Raw genomic sequence first — 23,291 nt, forward strand, 5'->3', positions numbered from 1 at the left:
CCAACTCTTTGCCTACGAATTACGGGCCGTTGTCTGTGAAAATGGATTGAAGGATGCCAAATCGGCAAATGATGTTCCTCCATATGAAGCGTTCTATATTTATCTGAGTCGTGGTCGTCATGGGCTCTGTTTCTACCTATTTAGTGAAGTAATCGGTTGCCACCATCATTATGCCTCTGCCCCTAGTAGCGGGCGGCATTGGCCCTACTAGGTTGATTGCCCACTGCATAAACGGCTAAGAACTCGTCTGGGGGTGTAGTTCGTCGGCAGGCAGCACTGGTATCGGCTTGTAACGTTGTATGCGGTCACACTTTTGTACTAACTCCTTAGCATCTTGGTGCATGGTAGGCTAGTAGTAGTCTAAATTAAGAGCCTTATGTGCTAAAGATCGGCCTCCAGAGTGATTTCCACAAACGCCTTCATGGATTGAGCTTAGAACCTTCAATTTATTGGGATGCGCTAAGCAACGGAGATGTGGTCTGGTGTAGGATCTTCGGATGAGAATGCCATTCCATATGTAGTAGCATGTTGCCTTTATTTGGAGCTTCCTAGATTCCAACCTTTCCGTTGTGAGTATGCCGTTAACCAGGTAGTCTATAATAGAACTTTGCCAATTAGGAGTTATACTAACCTGTGACACTTCAGCTACCGGCTCCGCCTCTATGCTTGGCTTGTCTAAATACTTCATCAGAATCGAGCGTTTGAGTTATTGGTCTAGGGCGGAGCCTAAACCGGCTAGTGCATCCGCGTGGGCGTTGTCTGCCCGCGGAACTTGAGTGAGAGTGTAAGTTTGAAATGCCTTAAGCTGCTTGTTTACCTTTTCTAGGTATTGTTCCATCCTCGGATGTTTTGCCATGTACTCCCCAATAGTTTGGCTGGTGATTAGCTAGGAATCGAAATGAACTACAAGCTTTTTCAAAGCCAATCTTTTGCCATTCGAAGGCCTGCTAGTAGAGCCTCATACTCTGCTTCATTGTTGGATGTTTTGAAGCCTAGAGTGATCGTTTGCTCGAGCATTAAACAGTCTAGAGTGACAAGGACCATGCCTGCTCCTGAGCCTTTGTAGTTGGATACGCCGTCGACATGCAAATGTCAGCAATTTTCATCAGGTGAAGCAGGCATGGCTAAGGTGTACTTGACTGCTTCTGGGGCTTCTTTGGGCCGCTCTGTTGCACCGCCTAGGCTAGGGGTAACCTCCGTTATGAAGTCTGCCAAGGCTTGAACCTTTATCGTCGTGCGGGGTCGGAAAACTAAATTGTATTGGCCAAGTTCCAACGCCCACTTCATCACTCGTTGAGAAACGTCTGGACCATGTAGGATTGATCGTAGAGGATATTGAGTCATTACAATGACTGTATGTGCTTGAAAGTATGGTATAAGCTTCCAAATCGCAACAACTAACGCCAAAATCAATTTTTTGATCTTCGAGTATCTAGTTTTCGCATCGAGAAGAGCTTTAGAAGTGTAGAATACCAGCAGTTGGGCCGTGAAAGAGAAAGGAGTCTCACCAGTTGCTCGTATTTTGGTGATGCGATACACCTATAGACATCCGGGGAGTTCATTTAGCCATTTTCCCTTCTTGTCGGTGAGGGATACCTTAAGGCAGTCGAAGATCGTCTTGTTGGATGCTTCAGCATGCCCATTGCCTTGAAGATATCTTGGTGTGAACATATGCTGCTTGATGCTATACTTTTGGAAGAATTTCGCCAAATCTTTGCCCACGAATTGCCAAGTAAATGTATAAGTCATCTGCTGCTTCCGGCTTAGATAGTAAGGGATGTGATGTGAGATACTTCTTCATGTCTTGGAAAGCTCTTTCGCACTCTTCATCCCATTTGTCTTGGTGTGTCCTCTTGATGGCCTTGAAAAAAAAAGCTTGCATCGATCGGTGGACCGTGAAAGAAAGCAGCTAAGGGCAGTTGCACGTTCAGTCAAGCTTTGGATCTCCTTCAAGGTAGTGGCAGATTTCATCTGTAGGATCGCTCGGATTTACTTGGGATGTGCTTCGATTCCTCATTGGATTACTAGGTACCCTAAGAATTTGCCTGAAGATACTCTGAATGTGCATTTGGTAGGGTTAAGCTTCATCTTGTACTTTCTGAGGATGTTGAAAGTTTTTGCTAGGTTGCAGATGTGGTCCGATCGCTACTTGCCTTTTACCATGATGTCGTCAACATAGACCTCCATGGTTACCCTAATTTACTTTTTAAACATCATATTTACTAACCTTTGGTAAGTGGCTCTCGCGTTCTTAAGGCCAAAGGGCATGGCCTTGTAGCAGTAAGTGCCTCGCTTGATTACGAATGCGATTTTTTCCTTGTCAAGCTCATGCATGGCTATTTGGTTGTAGCCGAAATATGCGTCCAAGAAACTGAGCAGCTAGTTCCTGGAAGTTGAATCTACCAACAGATCGATTCGAGGAACCGAATAAGCATCTTTTGGGCTTGCTTTGTTAAGTTCGGTGTAGTCTACGCAAACCCTCAATTTGCCATTCTCTTTCTTCACGACTATCACGAAGTTGGCAAGTCATGCTAAGTGTGCTACCTCTTCTATGAATCCGGCCTCCAGTAGCTTGTCAATTTCTACCTCAATGATCTCTACTCGCTTAGATGTGAAGTGTCTTCTTTTTTGGATCATCGGTTTGGCAGCGGGGTCGACATTCAGCTTGTGGCAAGCTATCTCGGGATTGATGTCGAGCATGTCAGAAGGTGTCCATGCAAAGACATCTTGATTTTCCCTAAAGAAAGCTGTGAGTTCTTCCTTCTCAGTTAGGCTTAGAAGTGAGCTGATTCTAGTCGTCTTTTCTGGTTGCTGGGATCAAGAATGTTGTCTTCGGCATCCTCTTCGGGTTTCCATCCTAATTCGTCTACTTGGGCGCCATCTTCTTGGTTTGTTTGGGCGCCATCTTCTTGATCTGCTTGTTGTAATTGCTATTTGGTAGCTTCTTCATCCATTTGAACCTTAGTAACCTTTACGGAAGTAAAGGTTCTCTTCTTTGATTCCTTTTAATACTTTTGTTGATGCACAAAACCGGAGGTCTTGGAACAACGTAAATCCGACCATGAATCTGCAAGAAATGTAAATAACACAAGATGTATCGTGGTTCACCCCAAGGTTTGGGCTACGTCCACACTGATTATGTACAAAACCGGAAGTCTTGGAACAACGTAAATCCGACCGTGAATATGCAAGTAATGTAAATAACATAAGATGTATCATGGTTCACCCCAAGGTTTGGGCTACGTCCACACTGATTGTATTTCTCTGAGAGTATTTGTGAGGGAAAGAAATGGAAAGAGCTTCTGAGGGTGAGAGAGCCCTTCCATGGCCTAAGAAATTGGCCTCTCCCAATTGTGAGGGTGATGGGTACTTTTATAGAATAAGGACTCCTCACTTATTACATATTTGCCTCTTCCTTTATCACATAATTACATTTAAGTCCCCCGAGTATTTGCACGAGATCTAAATACGAGGCCCTAAATATGGTATAAACAGTAGTCCCCTAAGTTTTCAGTCAAGAGAATCTTTTGGCTGGAGACTTGAAATTCAGTCCATGTGTGGGCCGAAGTAACTAAATGTTGTCTTAATTGATGTTCGATATGAGGCGGTGCTTAATCTGAAATGATGCTCAACTAGAAGTAGCACATGCTACGAGGCTGCGAGGCTCATGGCTTATGTTGTCTTGGTTGGCTCAGTTTGTGGCGTTGAAGGTGAGGGAGTCCCTTTCATAGAATAAGGGATCGCTCCTCAATACATGAATGATGGGCTAGAGTTGATGCTATCTAATAATTACATTTAAGTCCCCCAAGTATTTGTACGAGATCTAAATACGAGGCCCTAAATATGGTATAAACAACTTTCATTGTGCATCGTCGAGATGCGGCCTGGTCAGATTTGATCTCTCTGACTCATCTTCCCAGGATACATAATCAGATCTTTTGATACTGGACGGAAGTGACGACATCCGACTTGATCAACCAAGGTCTCTCAAGAATCCCATTGTAGGGAGATGGGTCACTTATGATCGTGAACATCTGCTTTGAGATAACTAATAGTGTTTTCATGTCAAGTGTGATGTGGCTGATGTCAGTCGAGGTGTGCCCGTTGAATCCAGTAAGTATCTTTGCTCGGCGTATGATTATGCTTTCCAAGCCCATCTTCTAAATGACTGAGAGTTGAAGTAGGTTGACTGCACTTCCATTGTCAACCATAATTCTGTCAACTATAGCATGGGCTAGTTAGACAGATACTACTAGTGCGTCGTCGTGTGGAAAATCGACGCCTTTTGCATCCTGCTTGGTAAAGCTAATAATGGATTCGAGTTAGGTGTTGACTGCTTGGACTTGTGAGACTAGTAAAGCTTGCTGGATCTTCCTTTTTTTGAGTTGTTGGTGGCCCACAAGTGCTCAGATTCGGCGAATATGTCATTGATTCAAATCGTCTTGGTTGGCGGCTCTTCGTCATTATCTACGTTCCTTCTAGGCTGCGCAGCTGGCTTGTCCAAGTATCTGTCGACTTTGTCTTCTTTCATGAGATTCTCTAGGTAGTTATTCCAAGTGTAACAGTCGTCGGTTGTGTGATCGGAACCTCGGTGGAATGCACAGTATTTGGTATGATCCAACTTGGAAGTATCTCCATTTGATTGTTTTGACAGCTTGAACCATAACTCGTTCTTGATGTCACGAAGGATTTGGTGGATCGAAATTGAGAACTTAGAGTAGTTCTTGGTTGTCAAGCCTTCTTTGGTCTTGGGTCGGTCCCTACGTTTGGCCTCTTACCTGCTTTTGCTGGACTGTTTCCCATCCTTCTTCTTTTAAACCACTGCCAACTCTTTTCGAGGCTACTCGGGCCCCTTGTCTGCCTGTCGAGCCTCATCCCAAAGTCCATGCTTCTCTACCAGAGAAAAAAAGTTTACTAGAGTTAGATTTTCTTTCATGATCATTTCTTCGAACAATAGGTGGTCTGCTGGGAGTCATTTTTGGAAGGTTGCGCTTGCTATCAAGTCGTCTCATCAGACAATGTTCACATTCTCTGCTTTGAACCTCTTCACGTAGTCGCGGAGCGACTCCTTTGGGTTTTTCTTAACGTTAAACAAGTGGTCGGACTTTTTCTTGATCGAGCGGTAAGATGAGTATTCTTTGGTGAAAACCAAAGAAAGATCATTAAAACTCCAGATGGATCATGGTGGCAAGGTGTGAAACCAATCTTGCGTCTCACCTTGTAAAGTGGTGGCAAAGATATTTCACATAAGGGCATCGTTGCTCCAATAAAGGACTATCATGCTTCGGTAGTGCTTCAAGTGTCTCTCTGGATCTCTATCTCTTTTAAAATATGTGAAGTGTGGCATGCTAAACTTGCGTGGAAGCTCTGTCTGCTCGATCTCGTTCGTGAAGGGTGACCTGCTAATGTTGGTCATATCCCATCGTAATGCTTCATTGGCCCCTTCGTTGCATTGGAAATTACGCAATCGTTCATTGATGAGTCTCTCTACCTCTTCCTGAATTTTCCTTTGTTGGGGGTAACAGAGCTCTCAGCTGCCCCCAGTCTTGACATGCTGGTCTAGGCTATTTTTCCACGTTATCAACTCATCTATGTCGCGGCGGCGGTGCATGTGGTCCATTCCTAGCAGGCGAGGGAATTCTTCGCAAACTGCTGGTTGAACTTACTTCTAGGGGTGGGTTCAAATAACCGAAAACCGAAAAAAACCGAAAACCAAACCAAACCGAGGCCGAAAAAACCGAACCGAAACTGCCAAACCGAACCGAACCTGGCTGGTTCGGTTTCAGTTTTTAAGGTTCGGAAACCGAACCAAACCGAACCGAACCTAATAGATATATATATTTAATTTTTTTTTCAATATTATAAATAATTTAGTGATACAATCATAACAAGACATAACCAGGTACCAAGTTGGTTTGCTTGAAACTCTTCAAGTCCCTGCGCATGGGTTCGAATCCTCATGCCTCCAGGGTTTCAAAAAAGTTTTTTAGTTTTTTTGAGCAATCAACAAACCTTTTAAGTTTTAACCCTAGCCGCACCTTTTATTTTTTTCATTCCTCTCTTCTCTCTCTCATTCCCTGCCTCCAGTCCAGTGTAACCTAGCCCAGTAACCTTCTCGCGCAGCCGAGCCTCATCTCTCTCACTCTCTCTGTCTCTCTGTGAAGAGCTTCATCGAAGCCAAGCGCAAGGAACGCGAGGCTCGCGAGAAGGACGAGTAGTACTGGTGCGAGGTGAAGGGCAGCAAATCCCCCGTGGCCAAGAAGCGCGAGGAAGGATTTGGGGGTCACCGACTCCCTGGGATGGCTGCAACGAGAATGCTTCATCAGCAAATCCCCCGCGGCCAAGAAGCGCGAGGAAGAAGCCGAGAAGCTGGCGGAGGCTGCCACGCGGAAGTTCGAGGCCCGCCGATTGGCGGATCTGGAGGAGAAGGATCTCCCTATCCTCTCTCTTCTCTCTCTCGCTCTTCTTCCGCATAAGATCTCTCTCGCTCTCTCCGCCGTCGACCTCCCGCCTCACATTGACTGAGGTAATATTCATCTGCTCTGCTCATTTGGTATTTCGTCGAGCTCCGTGGTTTTGCTCAATTGGGTTGTTTTCGATTTTTTTTGTTTATGGATATTTTTCGATATTGTTTTTGCATGATTCGATTTGGGTTCTGTGTGTTGCGGTGTTTGATTCAGAAAGGTTGCTCATTTACTTGTGATGCTGTTTGGGTGTGCTGGAATGTGTAGATCTTTGTAGTTTCTCACTGCTTGTTGTAGATCTGATTGGAATCGGTTTTTAATTGCGAATTTGGATCTTATGATTTGAGATTTGCATTCTGTGGGTTGTATAAATGGGATTGTTTAGCTGAATTTTGAAGAAATCATCTTTCATTTGCTTTAAAAACTGTGGATTTGCAAAAATTGTAATGAGTTTTTCGTCGATTAAACTTATAGATCTTGCGTTTACCTATCTCACACTTAGCTACAATTCTCTGTTTTAGTTTCATGAATCAGTATTATACTTTAAAATCGAAAAGGTTTTGACTTTTGGGCCTATTGTTCGATATGGTTGTCGGTAGGAGACGCACTGATGGCTAGGCCCTTGTTTCCGTGGTTAATCTTTGCGTTCATTTATGTTTTTCCTTCACCATGGATCACCAATTTGTCTCCCTAGATTTGGATATCATACTGCACTCTGAATGGGATATATGACACCTGTGAGTACATCGAATACATTGTTACAATGAATGTCATAATAGTGTACTTTTAGTCTTTTACTATCATGAATGTTTGGCACGGACGGGAACTACTTTAGTTTCCCACACATTTAGTAAAAATTTGGTAGTATGTTAGCTACGCTAAATGCTTATCCCAGCATATAATTTGATTTAGCGATTGACATCAAATTTATATTGGAATGCTCCATTGACACCTTTCCGTGTTTGAAATTTATAGATCCAAGATGTGGAAGGGGTAGAACTATGTGGAACCCTGAAAAATGTTGTGGCCATAGCAGCAGGTTTTGTGGATGGGTTGGAGATGGGAAATAACACAAAGGTAAGCTCAAAAATTTTGGTAAAAGTTGAACCCACATCTCATCTGCTTTTTCTATGTCATTGTGACTGCTTATTTTGAATGACCAGGCTGCAATTATGAGAATCGGTCTAAGAGAGATGAAGGCATTTTCCAAGATGTTATTTTCATCAATCGGTATTGTTTTCTTCGCTAGTAACTATGTACTATAGTTGCTGGAAATTTCAATTATGCCAAGTATGTGTGCCAAAAATATAATCTGAAATTTCAATTATGCCAAGTATGTGTGCCAATTATGTCATGTTCTTATTTTTATTTTTATTTGTATGTAGAAATGGCAAGGGGAAGCTCAAAGAAAGGTGCTATGTTGCCTCCTAGGCCGCCTATGCGTTGAGCTTGAGCTTGAAGACTTGGAAGATTTTATTTGTGCAAGACATGAAGTGATGAAACCTTGAAGGTTTATTTGACTTGTGTGATGTTTAAATTTGGACTTTTTGAAGACTTAAACTTGATTGATGATTGATTCTATTTATAGTTGGACTTTAAGTTTTATGAGACTTTTAGTTTTATGAGACTTTATATGTAGAGATGGAAACATGTCATATTTTCTATTCCTATATTATGTTGTGCTTGTTTTGCATTTTTTGGAGGAAAACAAAAAAACCGAAAAAAAACCGAAACCGAACCGAAAAAACCGAACCGAAAAAAAAACCGAACCGAAAAAAACAGAAAAAAATTTGGGCCGAACCGAACCGAACCGAAATTTCGGTTTGGTTTCGGTTTTGGCAAAAAACCGAACCGATAAGAACCGAACCCAGCCCTACTTACTTCTCTCCGTCCATCATGCTGCCTACTTCGATATGATGTGGATAATGCTCTTTGCGAGCCTAGCTGTGAATGAATGTTTTGCCTGGAAGGCTGTCCATGTTGATTATCAGAGTGTGGCTCCAACTGTAAATGTATGCTCGTTTGTGGGCTTAGTCGAAAGTGCACGCTCATCCATGCGCTTAAACGGGAGTATATGCTATCTCGGGGGCCCAATCAGGAATGTACGCTGCCCGAACTCTCGATTCGTGTTTGGTCTATTGGTTGTTTGCCAGAACGCTATTGAAGAGGTTTCTCATCTGCCATTGTCCTACTTCGGGGCACCTCGTCTGGGGCACGTTGGATCTCGATGCGTTGCAAGAGCTGATTTACCAAGGTCGTCTGTTGTGCAAGGGCATTCGTCAACTCTATGACTTGTCGGGACAAGTGTTGTTCGCCATTCAGATTGGAAGAGCTTGGAATAAATGTGCCTCATTGAACAGTGGAAGGGTGGTAAACTCCGGGGGTGAGATTTTAAGTTGGGAAATGTCAAATTCATGGAGAAATGTGGTGAAAATACCCCCAGTTCGATGGTAGGTCTGAATAGTTGAGATAATCTTGGGCCGACTTGGGCTGCTTGGGAAACCATGGAAGCAGGTTGGGTCACGATAGTAGGCTGGGCCATGAGAGTGGGCTGCTCAACGTGTGGTGCATGCAAGTGTGAGGCTTGGGCTCGGCTTGGCAACACATTAAGCTCATGTTGGATTTGGGCAGCACGGGCCGGTTTACCTTAGGCTTGGAGTGATAAGGCTTGGGCTGTGAGCTTTGGATAGCACGACAAGCTTGGATGACACGACTTGGGCCATGGTGGTGACGCTATGGACCTCGTCGTGGGTGGCTACCGTGGTGGCCACCGCGGTAGTTGCCATGGTGGAGCCTTGTGGTGGTGGTGCCTCTCCACTTATTGTCACGTTTAGCCTCATGGATCGTCGTGGTCCCATCTCTTGAACATTGGAATTTTCGTTTGTTGAAGTTTCCAAATTTCTTGCCATTGTTGTACTTTTCTTTTACATTTTACCAAAGAATTTTTTCAAATAAAAAATTCTAAAAATAAGAACGTACGAAAAATCTACAAATGGACAAGAAAATAGAAAACCTTGGATGCGAGAGTCTTCTACGAGTATGAGACTCAACTTTCAATGAAAGCACCAATTTGTGGATGCAAATTTCTTCCTCCTTGATTTTGGACAAAATTGCACTTACAAAACAAATAACACCTTAGGTCAAGGCCAAGAGCCTCACGTGCCCACGATGAATGAGGGTGGGGGCTTTGGCTGAAGAACCTCTGATGCCAAAGTTAGAATTTTGAGGGAAAAGTGTTTGGAGAATTTAGAGAATTTAGCAAGAGAATTGGAATTGAGTTTTGGAGAGAATGAGGGGGTTTATATAGGGGAGTGGCCAACCACCTTGGGAAGAGATGGACCGGCCACTTGGATGGTTTTGTGGTCATGATTTGTGTTTAATTGGTTAATTAATTGAATATTAATCAATTAATTTAGCTAATTAATATAATAAAAAGGTAATGATTTAGGGGTTACCTTGTGGATAAGATATGATGAGGGATGGATGAAATAGCTTATAAATAAATACTTATATGGATGCTTTTGACTTGATTGGAGGATGATTGTGACAACCCATCCCTAACTTATTTTTATTTATTTTAATCAAGAGAATTGACGAAAATGCCCTAGAGATAAGGATTCGGACTTCCGTTGACCATCGATTAGAGAAAAGTATGACTTATACTTTTAACGTATTTAAGTAGTACTTGTTGGTACGAACACATATGCGAAAGCCGTTTACGAGTCCAGTTTATATCGGTATAGTTACGAACATTTGAAATTAGTTATTTTAAGTCTAGTGTTAATTTAATTGAACTCCTATCTTGTGGGAAGAGGAAGGAATCGGTTTTTAGAAAGAAAGGAAGAAATGGGATGTTGCCTGATGGCAGCGAAGGAGAGGGGAGGAAGAAAGCACATGAGGGAGATGGACGAATTGGGAGAAGGGAGAGGAAGAAACTGCCCAATCAGAAAGAGAAGAAAGGAGGGAAAGGAGGAAAAGAGAAAAGGAAGTGGAAAATGGGTCATCCCATAACCCGCATAACCTGAAGAGAACCATGGCCAAATTCAGTTATTTTTTGGAAAATTAAAGCAAACCACTACTAGAAACTACTCCTTAGTCTTTCCTATTCCATATCCACCTAAAAGTTGAAGGAATTTGGGTGTAAATTCATCAAAGGACCGACGGCGGGGCTAAGGGTTCGTGGTGGTCATCCCTCAAATTTTGAAACAAAACCCTAAAATTACCATCACCAAAATACTCTTCTGAAGCTCAGGAACAAAGCCTAAACAAGTTTGGTGGCGTCGAAGTTGCTATGGAGCCGAATTGAGGGCACCCAAAACTAGGGTTTCCAACGGGTTTTAGCAAAATTGGGACTCTTCCAGGTCAAATTGGCCTTGGTCACAGGCGACATTGGTTTGTGATGTCTCGATATGTGTGCTAGGGAGTCGCAGCGCGGACCTCAGGTGAGTGGGTCTTTTCCTTTCTATCGTGTATATATATATATAATTGATAATTCCACAAACGTTTATAAATTGATTATTGCTTACGATTACTGTGAATGCTTTGAAGTAATTATTGTGAACTACGAATGGCTTGATCCATGTTTAGGGTACGTAGGCAGTCTAACGAGACATTAGATGCAGCCATACAATAAATAAGACTAAATAATTGAGACAATAGCCTTGTTTAGGGAATTGAGTAATGTGAGGGACATTGGGGGAAATGTGAGATTTAACCTTATGATTTGGTGGTTAAATGTTGGTCATAAATCAATGTGTGAAGAATCAAGAATTTGAAGTAAGGAAACGTAAGTAATGATAGTTAATTAAACTAGTGTCTAATTGGGCTTATCCCCGATAATTATTCCCGAAAATAAATAGTTCGGGAGTAGGGCGTTACAGCTTATGCATTTTTATGCCATATTACATATATATATATATATATATATATATATATATAATTGAAAATGCTATAACATGGTTGAGTATTAGATTGCATCATAACTCCATCATTTCAACTAATACTATAACTCACCTGAACTTACCTGGGTATCATGCGTTCACCTTTGCACTTCAAAGCGTTCACAATAATTATGTATATTACCTGCACATAATTATTGTGAACGCTTTGAAGTGCAAAGGTGAACGCAGGATACCCAGGTAAGTTCAGGTGAGTTATAGTATTAGTTGAAATGATGGAGCTATGGCATGACTACATGTATGTTTTAGGCAACTCTGACCTTGTCATATAGGTTGCAATGATAGGCAACTCCGACACTGTCGTACAGGTTGCCCATTAGTCGTATATGTTACAATATATGCAGTTAGAGCTCATTATCCTGCACCCCAATGTTAGTGCTCCGCCCGTGGCCAGAGCCTAGCTTTCACGTGATCGTTCACCTCCTGCACCTCACGCTCACCTTGGATCCAAGGTAGGTGCCAGCTTGTCTTACAGACCACTTTAGGTGGTTCCGACTCGCAGGTGACTTGCAATACTTCGTACAACCTTCACGTGATCGTAGCGCTTGAGCAAATTTATTTACACCTAGCCTGTCGTACAGACCACTTTAGGTGGTTCCGATTCGTGTGCATGAATTGGTAGATGAGCTATATAAGTGACTCTGACTTATGTGCTAGCATTGATTGATGAGATATAGATAAGTTGTGACCTTGATTGATGAGATATAGATAAGTCGTACATGTCACTATAGGTGATTTCGACTTATGTGCTAGCATTGATTGATAAGATATAGATAAGTCGTACATGTCACTGTAGGTGACTCCGACTTATGTGCTAGCATTGATTGATAAGATATAGATAAGTCGTACAGGTCACTGTGGATGACTTCGACTTATATGCTAGCATTGATTGATAAGATATAGATAAGTCGTACAGGTCACTGTAGATGACTTCGACTTATATGCTAGCATTGATTGATGAGATATGGATAAGTCATATAGGTCACTATAGGTGACTCCGACTTATGAGCTAGCATTGATTGATGAGATATAGATAAGTCGTACACGTCACTGTAAGTGACTCCGACTTATGTGCTAGCATTGGTTGATGAGATATGAGTGCAGTCGTACAGGTCACTATAGGTGATTCCGACTTGTGTGCTAGTATGGGTTATTAAGCACATGATTATTTATATTGCTAATAGGATGCTGGGTAGTGGTATACTTCTGGAATTACCGTTAGTATACATTTGATTCCATACGTCTACGTAGTATAATTTTCTGGAGACTATACAGGTTTTACGGCGAAGGGTTACTATCCTTAATAATTGAAATGATTTTGAAAAATCTTTGTTTACCCACTCACACTTTCTATTTTGCACCCCTCCAGGTTCTAGTAGCAAAGTTTTGTATCGACGAGGACTTGTGGCACTCCCAGTTCAGGTGGCTCCTTATGATAGTATAATTATTATCTTACCTCACTGTACTACTTATGTTTTGTATCACGTGTGAAATGGGTTCATTCCCTCTCACCGGCGCACTCTGGTATTTAGGCACTTTTAGGTTCAAATTTATTCATATTTTTCCACATCATCACACTTTATGGCTTCGTCACCTTCCAGGTGTCGGCCAGCACAGCTCAATTAGGAGTCCTTATGGACATTCCGGGTCGGGGTGTGTCAATGATTGTCCACTGCTAGCACGTAGGAATCTCGGTGTGCCTCGAGGGTAATTTTGTCCTTTTAACCCAAAAATCCACGTGTCGTCTCTTGATTATTTTTTGGCTCTACAATAAACACTAATGTTTAAATAGTTAGACTGAAATTGTTCAGGCTAGAATTATTCCTTACATAACTCCTCTTGTCTTGCACGTCGGGCAATGTTTGTTGTTTGGTTTTCTGCAATTTAAGTTTGTTATTAGTTTGAATGGTGCCTTTGTGGGGCATTTGTTAGGCCTTAAGGCTCACAATCAAAGTTAATATAAGTCTGAGCGTGCCACTGTTCTTTTTATTTAACAGATTGTTTTATTGGTTGTTTAGGTTACTGTTTACTTACACCAGAAGTCACTTTGACTCTTTAACTTATCAGGATTGTTCACAGATGTGTTAAGTCTGTATTAAGTTCTTTTCTTGCCTTTTAGATCAAGGAATTTTTATTTATAATACCATATGTTCGTTTATGAAGGGAATCAAGATCATTCAAGTTATTTCCTTAGTTATCAATTTAGGCCGACAACAAGAAAACAAGAATTATTAGTCAACAGGGTTAATCATAGATAAAACTAATAGCAAAAGTAGTTAAAAATGGCATAGGATCTAATGAAAGATGAATAAACAACAGATCTACTTTATGTAAATACAAATAAAGGAGATGTGGGCAAGATTACAACCTTGGTTGGCAAGGTTTGTTTTCTTGCAGACACTTCTCCTTGTATTTTACAGAGATTGAAGTCTTGGAAAATGAAAATACAAACAATGTTTATATTTAAAGGGATTTGATATTACGACAAAGAGGATGGTAGCAGAGCTTCTAAAAAACTTACAAAATATAGCTTTATATGGTGGACCTGCAACTAAAAAGGGGTGAACAAACTAAGGTTGTCTAGCTTTTTGCTGTTGAGTACAGAGTTAAGTATGGCTTTTTTGATTGGTAGAGCGAAAGACTTATGCTCGTATCCTTTGCTGCTTTTATAGACTTCTTAGCCCGAGTGTCTAAGTCTTCCCTTTTGGTGATGGCATCCAGAGCACGGTGAGTCATCGTCTACTTTAGTAATTACCTACCCATGTTATGGAAAAATACTTTTTGCTGAGGATGAGTTGCCTTCTGTCACTTGTCACTTCTCACATATGTTTGTTGCCTATTAATTGCCAGAAAAGGGTTTTTAAATTCATCATGGGCTGCCACATTTCCCAGCCCAACCCCTTTCTGTTTTTCACATGCTTGGGCCTTCAATTGCATTGGGCCCATTGTTAAATATCCACTCAAACAAAAATTACTAAAATTTAATTGTTCAATGCACTAAATTGTATGAGTGTATGACACATATCGGTGTTTAAACAATTAAAATGACACTATCAAAACTTGGCCATGAAAATCCAATCATTCAATGCTTCCATATATGTGAGCACGAGATACATCGGTATTTAATATTATTATTTATATCATCTCTCTATTAGAGGTAGAGTCCATTAACACATGTGAGTCATATTTTTATTAAAGAGATGATACAAATGATAAAACTAGTATATGGTAAGAGTAGAGTTTTTGAAATAAAACTATCGAAATCTACTCATGGTCATGGATGTATGATTTTCCGTGTCCAAAGAGAGACGTATTTTGAAACTTTCTTTTGTTGGCCACGCCTCTCCTAGAATATTCCTTTCTGTGATTAAAAAGTTAGTGGGGATCAGCACTGATATACAACTAACTTAAGTATATATTATCATTCAAAAGATCAATTAGCATTTATATTACTAAGTCGATCGAATGATTTAACAATTAAATCCACTGTACAGAAAGAATTATTACAATCGTTTGAATTCTATTAACTAGTATTTAGACGGTTTAATTGAAGCTACTCAAATTCAGTAGTTTCAATTAAATCGTGGATGGTGAATTCGATAATAAATTAAACTGTCTATTGTGTGGTTTAGTTGAACTTCTCATCTCTTTAATGTAAAAATATCGATATACTAAAAAAACAAAACAAAAAAACAAAAGTGTTAGGATATTTATTTGGGTCATAGGTTCACTTCCAAGGAAAAGCCCGAAAGGCCCGCAAGCCCAAAATAATAACATAAGGACCGGAACCGGGTGTGTGCAAAAGTAAAGTTTTACGCTGTGGGCAAGTGCAGCAGAGCTCAAGTGTCATAAACCAATCAAGATCATTCAGCTATTCTGTGTTCGACGACCGTGATTTACTCTCACGGATCCCTCAAGACGACGCCGTGGCTCTCACGGTCCGAACCCGAAGAAAACGGGAAAGAAAAGAAGAAAAGAACGCGGTAGATGCAGAGACTTTGAGCAAGCGGTCTCATTCAGCTCGCTCTCCATTTTTCAGAGATTCAACGACGTCATCTGACTATCTGCCTCCTCCTCAGGTACGAAGGAAATGACTTTCCATTCCCAATGGATTCTTCGTTGTTTTTTCTTACTGGGTTTTTTATTTCTGGCTTTCTTACTGAGTTTCTGGTAATGGGTATTTTGCATGTGTGAGCTTCAAGGGACACAAGGGTTCTTCTTTGTTGTTGGGTTGCTGGGTTTCAATCGGTGTTCTGGTTTGTATATTTAATATTTTGGATATTGGGTTTTGCTTTTTAGCTGGGTTACTGGGTATGTTGGTGGGTTTTTTCTTTTGAAACTCAAATCCCCTTTTTTGTATAAACGAAGATAATAAACCCAGTCGAGAGAAAAGATGTTGCTTGCTTCTGCTGTTTCCGTTTAATTCCAATAGCCCGAATTGAGAGAATAATTTTATTTTTCGTGGTAGCAATCGAAATCGAAATACAAGGTTTGATGATCTGACTGGTAGGTGGTGTTTCTCTTGTTCATTATAGACATTAGTTTAGTCGAATGATATTTAAGCTTCGAATGTTGTTTGTAAATTCAGTTGGTGAATGCTAAACATAATCAGTTTAAGTGGTTTGATGTGTGTGATTTATGACAGTTTAATTGTTAAGTCATTCTCACTATTTATCTGCTACATGGTAATTAGTCTGCTTGTTTTATGGAAGGATACATCGTCAGAAAGGGCAGGCCGGCAAGTGACCTCTTCGCATCGAGTTGGGAATCAACAATGGTGAGCTTAAGAAGACACACACACTATAGACTATGTGCTGGTAAATACTTGTTGAAATGTGATTATCCTAGATATGAGTCTATGACTAATTGGTTTTGATGTTCTTTTGGAGAAGAAACAATCTGATCCACTAGGTTTTTGTTTATTCTTAAGGATTTTTTTTCCACACAGATTGTTGGTCTTTTTGCAGGGAGAACTCCACTTCCTAAGTTCTCTGACATCAGAACTGCTTCTCAATATCCCAACCACGAAAAACCAAAAAGTTCGCATCCTACGTGTTCAAATAATGTAATTAAGCGGCCAGAGGGGGTAAGAATGGATTACCAATCAGTCCATATTATTATATCACTTGCATCAGATGTAACACTGTTTTCTTTGAAGGTTTTATCATGTTTAACAACAGTTTAAGATACAATGCAATTTATTAGGAAAGTTTTGATGCGATTTATATTCTGTTGCATAAATTTCTCGTAAAACTCAAGTACATAAGATTCAATGCTTGATCAGTATGTCTTGATTTCTAAATTGATGTCTAATAACTAATAAGATGTGTGTATGTTCCAACTGTAATACTACCAGAATAAGACTGCTATAGGGGCTTCGGCTACGAGTTTCACTGATGCAGTGCTGGCTTTGCCTGCTTTTGTAACTGTGGGAAATGAGGCAGGACACTCTCGTATACACAAGCTGCATTTTCAGAAAAATGGGGATTCTCTTTGGGCTGACGGATCTCAAGGCAGCCAAGTTAGTTCCTTGGAGAACCAAGTAAATGGTCCAGGGTTTGATGTATCTCTAAGCCAAGTTAAATCCATGGAGAGCCAAGTAAAAGACCCAGGGGATAAAGTTCTAAGCAGCCAAGTTGAATCCTTGCAGAGCCTAGTAAAATACCCGGAAGCTGACGTATCTCTAAGCAGCCAAAATGAATCCTTGCAGAGCCAAGTAAAAGACCCTGAAGCTGACGTATCTCCAAGCAGCCAGGTTAAATCCTCGGAGAACCAAGTAAACGACCCAGGGGGGTGATGTATCTCTAAGCAGCCAAGTTAATTCCTCGCTGGGCCAAGTAAAGTTCCCAGAGTCTTGCACCTTTCAGCTTGAGAACAAGATAGGCAGCTTGCAAGCCACGATGGATAAGCTAAAACAGGAGAAGCTGTGGGAGAAGGTAGAGCTCATGCGGGAAGTAGACTTGCTGATGGTGAACCTAACCAAATGCAGTTGAGGGAGCTTTTGCAGAAGGTTGAGAAGTTGCGGAGGATCTCAGCATGGCCGCTCGTGGTGCGGTTGTGGAGGATTCTGCAGCTCCAATGGCAGAAGAGTACGGAAAGAGTTAGGACTAAATTCTTTTTCAAAGTCTTGCTCCTTTGAAACGCAAATGACATGAGATTAATACTACATATCAGTTAGATCATGCACGCAAGCACAGATATCAATATACTAAAAAGGGATAGGAATTAGGAAATGATGAACACACTTTTTCTTTTTTACACGTTTTTGTTTAATCATGTATGTTTTTAGTTATTTGATTTATTTAATCTAATGATTAAAAGTAAAGAAGAATGTGTGAGACCAACAAATGGTGTTCGAAAAATATTATCTTTTCTTTTCTTTTCTCATTGAACACAAAAAGAGTTGTGCTATTTACACATCTAGTTTTACCTCTTACGCATCGTTCTCAATTTCTGGCTGTCAAATTGAATGGATTGAAAAAAATCAATAGAAAAAAAATTAACAAGGGTAAAAAGAGGTATGTGAATAGCATTATCTTTTGAAAAACTCATAAACAAATTGAGGACGAAAAATAGCTGGAGGGCCAAAGTGAAACCACCACTAAAATCCACGGACCAAATTTGTAATAAATTAAACTTCATTATTTATATTGGGTGTAGTCTGTAGTGAGCATTTTTTCATGGAATAATACTTGGCTACTCAAATGATAAGTAGGAGTTTCTATTCAAAATTGTTCGTTGTCAATTCATAGGACTTCGTATTTATGATCAGAACCGTTCATGTTATAAACTTTATAAAGATTGCTTCTGCAAAAAATTAATTAAAATTAAGGCCGTTTAGTCATCGAACTGTATAAAAATAGATAAACGAATTGAAGTTTCTATTCAAAATTGTTCGTTGTCGATTCATAGGACTTCGTATTTATGATCAGAACCGTTCATGTTATAAACTTTATAAAGATTGCTTCTGCAAAAAATTAATTAAAATTAAGGCCGTTTAGTCATCGAACTGTATAAAAATAGATAAACGAAATTGGTAAAAGCATTACAAACCGTGTACTTGCTACAATAAAATAACTAAACAACTTTAATTTTAATATTTTTTGCAGAGATGAATTTTACAAAAAGATTCGTAATAGTTCCTAAACGATTTTAATCATATTCACAAATTGATTCGAACCCAAATAGTTCCTACTGATTTATATAGAGCATTAACGCAGAAGGATCCATTCGTCTTCCCGAGGAAGACCCTCTCGACTACTACTGAGCATCAACTCAGAAGGAATAACCATCCGTCTTCCCGAGCAAGACCCTCTCCTCACATTCCCCCTTCCTTAAATCCCCATCTCCTCCCGCTTTCAGGGATTCCTCCGACTCGCTCTGACAGTCTCACTCTACCTCCTGAGCTGCAAAAGGTACTAACTTTTTCTTCCCGATCGCTTGTTTCTTCCTTTTTTTTTTTCTTAATGGGTGGTCCAAGAATCTCATTACTGGTTTGTTTACTGAGTTTTCTGATCATTTGACTTTCTGGGTTATGGCTTTTCAGGAATTCCACCAACTCACTCTGCCCTCTTGAGCTGCAAAGGTACTGACTTTCTCTTTCCATTTGCTTTTTCTTTTCATCTTTTTCTTTGATGGGTCTTTCAATCCTGGATTGTGTACTGGGTTTCTGGCCATGGGCATTTTGCATTGATGAGATTCAAGTAAAAAAGAGTAATTATTTGATGGCTTTGTGGGTTGTTCTTTATTTTTATGTTATGGCTTTGTCTTTGGAGTTCAAGTTTACATTTTGGCTTATGGGTTTTGCTGCTTTTTGTATTTTACTAACAGCTCTAACTTTCCAGGTTCAGAAATTATGAATTTTTTTAATTTAGATGCTTTTTGAAGCCGTGTGACGAAAACATTTACCAGTTACATACAGCTTTACCAATTGAAATCGAGTTTCACTCTCTGATCATGCGACTATTGGGTGATCTTTCATCTTGCTCATTGTAAATATTAGGTTTCATCCGCCGTGCCTTTAACCGTCAGACTGTTGCTAATGAATTTATTGGTTGCCAGTTCCTTCAAGGCTCCTTCTCTTTTGTTACTTGAATTATGTTTTGCTCTTTTGGTGGGGTACCTTGTTCATACATATATATCAGGCTTTAGTACATCAGTATCCAAAAACATGTTATAGTAGTTTCAATTGCTTTATCAATTCCACTTGAAATTCAAATGTACATTACATCACTTTGATTTTTCTTTATCGAAGAAGTAGCTTGATACATGAGAACGGCCACCAAGAGATCAATGACATAAAATCAACCATGGTGAGCTTAAGAAAGCGCAAACGCATGAGACTGTTCTCCGGTAAGAATTAGCTGAAATGTGATTTTGTTTGATAGCCTATATTGTTCTGCTGATGATTGTGTTTAGCGTGTTTATTCTTATGAGTTTTGACCTGTGTAATATGATCACATGTCAATGCTTCCTGATCAGTTTTGGTGACTGAGAATTGTTCCAATAGGTTATCTTTCTGTATTTATTATTTGGTCTAGGTGAATATTGTTCACCAAATTGCTGGTTGGTGCTTGCAGGGGAAAGTAATGCTTTAGTTCCACTTCCCAGTTTTTGGGACAAAGAAATTTCTCCTCAAGATCCAAACCGCATGCCTTCAAATGATGTCATTCAGCCAGAGAGGGTAAGAATTGGTTAATATTTGATATGAAGGTTTTATTTACATGTTAAAAGACACTTGCCAGAAGTAGAGTGATATGTGTTATTTTGCTATAATTCTAGAAATAGTGTGGGTTATTTTGGTTCAGTTTCGGAAATAGTGTGTGTTATCTTACTGTAGTTCCAAAAATAGTGTGAGTTATTTTACTGTAGTTCCAGAAATAGTGTCAAAATTTTAAACTGTCATTGTTGCAGATGAAAGAAACCAAGAAACCGAGGATAAAGACTTTTGCTAAGAAAAGCCCAACAAAAAAGAAGAAGGATTATCTGCAATATAGATGCAACATGATGGGCTTTGCAGATGCCATGCAATTGTACAAGCCTACAATTCAACAACGTCAAGACATCTGCGACGAGTTAGCCAAGACACCGTTTTGGAGTCTACTAAAAGTGTACATGGATGACATATTGATCGCCACGGATAGAAAGAAGAAGTCCGGTATGGACTTAATAAAGATCATGCAATGCTACAACTCAAAGGAGCAAAAATTCAAGTTTGGAGATAATGAAGCAAAGGGAATAACAAACGATGATGTTGTTCAGATATTTGGTCTGAACAACAGAGGAGTGGAGCTTCCAAACACAGACAAGTCCACGAAACATGGAAAAGAGGACCCCTTCGTTGACAAATATTTTAAGCATGCAAACGTTGTCAAAAGGAAGCAACTAATAGAAGCCTATGAAAAATCACTCCTGGACCAATCTCCTCAAGGTGCAAAAGATACTACTTCCATAATCTGTGCTCATCTCATCCAATCACTTCTTTTTGCTAATTCTGGAACGTATATTACCTGGAGTTTCTTAAAGATATGTGGGGAGTTGGATGAGATCAGTAAATATAACTGGGCGAAAGGAGTGAAAGATTACCTCCTCAAGATGATAAACAAAGCACAGAAGAAGAAAAAAGATAGAGGAGAAGAACCAACAATTAGCGGCTGCACCGTCTTTGTTTTGGTAAGAAATAAGAATAATAGTACGAAGAGCATGAATTGTTTTTTTATAAATTTCACAAAACTAACTTCAGTTTCCTGGTTCGTACAGTATTGGATATGTCTTCATACAAATGTGGTTAAGACGGTCAAAGGACGAGAAAACATGATTCCGGCAATTGCAAGATGGGATACAAGTATGATACACAAAGCAATCAAAGATGTCCCAGTTGAACAAATCAAAATGACCAATAATCAAGTTATTTCACTCTACATTTCAGTAAATAATGACTATTTGCAGTTTACAATTTCACAAATATTTCATGTTTACGCTTCTAGAAATAGTGCATTTCTATAGCTGTTTTCAATTTGCAATTCTATAAAAATAATGGTCTCTTTATTTAGAAACATAATTAACAACAAAATATTGTCAGTAAACACTTAAACAAAATAATAACGGTTTACAATTTCAGAAATAATGTCTTACTGCAAATTCGTAAATAATTCCAATTTGCAGTTCTAGAAGTAGTTTATGTTTATCAATCTTTGACTTTGTTTATCAACCAAAAATAATTACATTACTATGTAAGTTAACAAGTATATAATGTGATTGTGTGCAGATTGATGGTGTCATTCCTTGTGCTCAACCACAAGAAGAATCTTCGAAGAAAAAACAAGAAAAAACAAGAACAAAGAAAAGAAAGCAAAGTGATGTCATTCCTTATGCTCAACCTGAAGATGATAAATTGGATGATCATTCCCACCAAAAAGAGGAAGCAAACAAAGATGAGATGGCAGAGGTTGATAAAAATTTGAAGAAGAAAAAGAACAAACAGAAAAGGAAGCAAAATGATGAAGAACATGAAAGCATCAATATAAATGAAGCTCAAGCACAGTTCGATCAACTGTGCAAAGAGGAAATGAGCAAACTCGATGCCATTCATCAGAGATACATCGTTGGCATGGATAGAACTTTAAGTGTAGATCTTTTCAATGAGTTCAAGAGTGCTAGGAGCATTGATCAGAAAAGGTACCTAACCTTCAAGACGATGATGGCATACGCACTTGACTCTTCCAACAAAGAGTGCGTAGCACTCAGGGAATCAAATAAAATGCTAAACCATGAAATGAAAAAGATTCTACGACAAGAGGAGCTTGACAAGAAGAAAGTGAATGCACTAAATGCTGATTTATTATCATTGCAGACAAAGAACAGTGCAGCTTCTCTAAAAAATCAATGAACAGCTAAATGAGATTGGAGCTTTAAAGAAGAAGTTGGAAGAAAAGGAAGCAAAAATGCCAGGTTTGAATGCTTCTGTACACGAACTTCAGGAAGAGTGCAATCAAACCGCTAGTAATTCCAAAGTTCAATCTCCATTGGGTGATGAAATTATCAAAAAGGCCAACTTTCCAATTCCTCATAGCTTATCAGACGAAATCGCGGTGCTTGAGGCGTCTGAGGGAGCCGAATCAAGCGCCGACTCTAAGGAAATACCTAAAGCGATTTCTCCGGTCAACTCTAAAGCTGCTTCCGAGGATATGTCTGCCGAGGGCAAGGTTAAGGTTGTTGATATTACAAACGCCTCCGAAACTTAGACATGGTTTTTACTTTTCAGTGTTTTTAGACGATGTCTGCCAAAAGACGCTAGGAATTAGTCGGACGGCGGATTGAGGCCTAGCTCCTAAGCGAACTAGGAGGATTTAAGTAGATCTTTTATATTTCGTGTAAATAAGTGTCTATTTATACTTAAAATATATATAATTTCATTATAAACTACAACATAGAATGACATGTATATTATGAAGTATTGGAATATAAGGAAAAACATGGGAAACAAGTATATAATGTGTATTCATTTAAGTATTCAATAAGTTTCTTACAATTTATTAAAAAAATAAAATACAAAATGAAAGTTATCTATTTACTATCTAAGTGAGTTGCAACCTAGGTGGATGCCTAAGCAGGTCTGAGCGGGTGCCTAGGTGGTCTAGGAGGGCGTCTCAGCAGGTCTAGGCGTCATTTTCTTAATTTTCAAACGCCAAGATATTAATCGGGGCGGTGGCCAACCGTCTAGCGTCTAGGCCGAACCAAGCGGGGATTTTTAGAACAGTGTCCAAAATTGAACAACTTGCTATATGCCTCAGTCATGAAACTTTGGCTGTTTTGAACTTATGCTATATGCTATTGGCTTTGTAAAGAGAAACGAAAAGCAATTCCCATG

General features: G+C 39.7%; 2 protein-coding genes across 13 annotated transcripts; both read left to right on the forward strand.

Annotated features, from left to right (window-relative positions):
* The first annotated feature begins 15,346 nt into the window (after window positions 1-15,346).
* LOC126624155 (uncharacterized) lies at window positions 15,347-17,770 on the forward strand. Of its 7 annotated transcripts, none has more exons than XM_050293190.1 (4): window positions 15,352-15,501; window positions 16,135-16,239; window positions 16,390-16,508; window positions 16,779-17,770. In XM_050293190.1, exons 2-4 carry the CDS (start codon window positions 16,197-16,199, stop codon window positions 17,217-17,219), a joined length of 603 nt encoding a protein of 200 aa, XP_050149147.1. In that variant the 5' UTR covers window positions 15,352-15,501; window positions 16,135-16,196; the 3' UTR covers window positions 17,220-17,770. The 7 variants fall into 7 exon arrangements, 6 of the variants coding, with proteins under 6 accessions (XP_050149147.1, XP_050149149.1, XP_050149146.1 ...); XM_050293192.1 differs by having other exon boundaries at window positions 16,135-16,199; window positions 16,371-16,508; XM_050293189.1 differs by having other exon boundaries at window positions 15,380-15,501; window positions 16,116-16,199; window positions 16,371-16,508.
* Window positions 17,771-18,607: 837 nt separating this feature from the next.
* Window positions 18,608-22,856, forward strand: LOC126624176 (uncharacterized). Of its 6 annotated transcripts, none has more exons than XM_050293211.1 (7): window positions 18,608-18,837; window positions 18,969-19,007; window positions 19,677-19,774; window positions 20,002-20,105; window positions 20,336-21,094; window positions 21,182-21,328; window positions 21,690-22,856. In XM_050293211.1, exons 3-7 carry the CDS (start codon window positions 19,732-19,734, stop codon window positions 22,308-22,310), a joined length of 1,674 nt encoding a protein of 557 aa, XP_050149168.1. In that variant the 5' UTR covers window positions 18,608-18,837; window positions 18,969-19,007; window positions 19,677-19,731; the 3' UTR covers window positions 22,311-22,856. The 6 variants fall into 6 exon arrangements, with proteins under 6 accessions (XP_050149168.1, XP_050149173.1, XP_050149169.1 ...); XM_050293216.1 differs by having other exon boundaries at window positions 21,182-21,311; window positions 21,688-22,856; XM_050293212.1 differs by having other exon boundaries at window positions 19,680-19,774.
* The last annotated feature ends 435 nt before the right edge of the window (window positions 22,857-23,291 follow it).

Source organism: Malus sylvestris, chromosome 5 (assembly GCF_916048215.2).
Source record: "Malus sylvestris chromosome 5, drMalSylv7.2, whole genome shotgun sequence".
Lineage (NCBI taxonomy): Eukaryota > Viridiplantae > Streptophyta > Magnoliopsida > Rosales > Rosaceae > Malus > Malus sylvestris.

Coding starts and splice junctions, on each gene's coding strand:
- LOC126624155 (XM_050293188.1), top strand. CDS start 16,128: ATGGAAGGATACATCGTCAGAAAGGGCAGGCCGGCAAGTGACCTCTTC. Junction 16,240..16,389: donor ACACTATAGACTATGTGCTG/GTAAATACTTGT, acceptor GTCTTTTTGCAG/GGAGAACTCCACTTCCTAAG. Junction 16,509..16,778: donor TAATTAAGCGGCCAGAGGGG/GTAAGAATGGAT, acceptor TAATACTACCAG/AATAAGACTGCTATAGGGGC.
- LOC126624176 (XM_050293211.1), top strand. CDS start 19,732: ATGGTGAGCTTAAGAAAGCGCAAACGCATGAGACTGTTCTCCG. Junction 19,775..20,001: donor ACGCATGAGACTGTTCTCCG/GTAAGAATTAGC, acceptor TGGTGCTTGCAG/GGGAAAGTAATGCTTTAGTT. Junction 21,329..21,689: donor TCAAAATGACCAATAATCAA/GTTATTTCACTC, acceptor GATTGTGTGCAG/ATTGATGGTGTCATTCCTTG.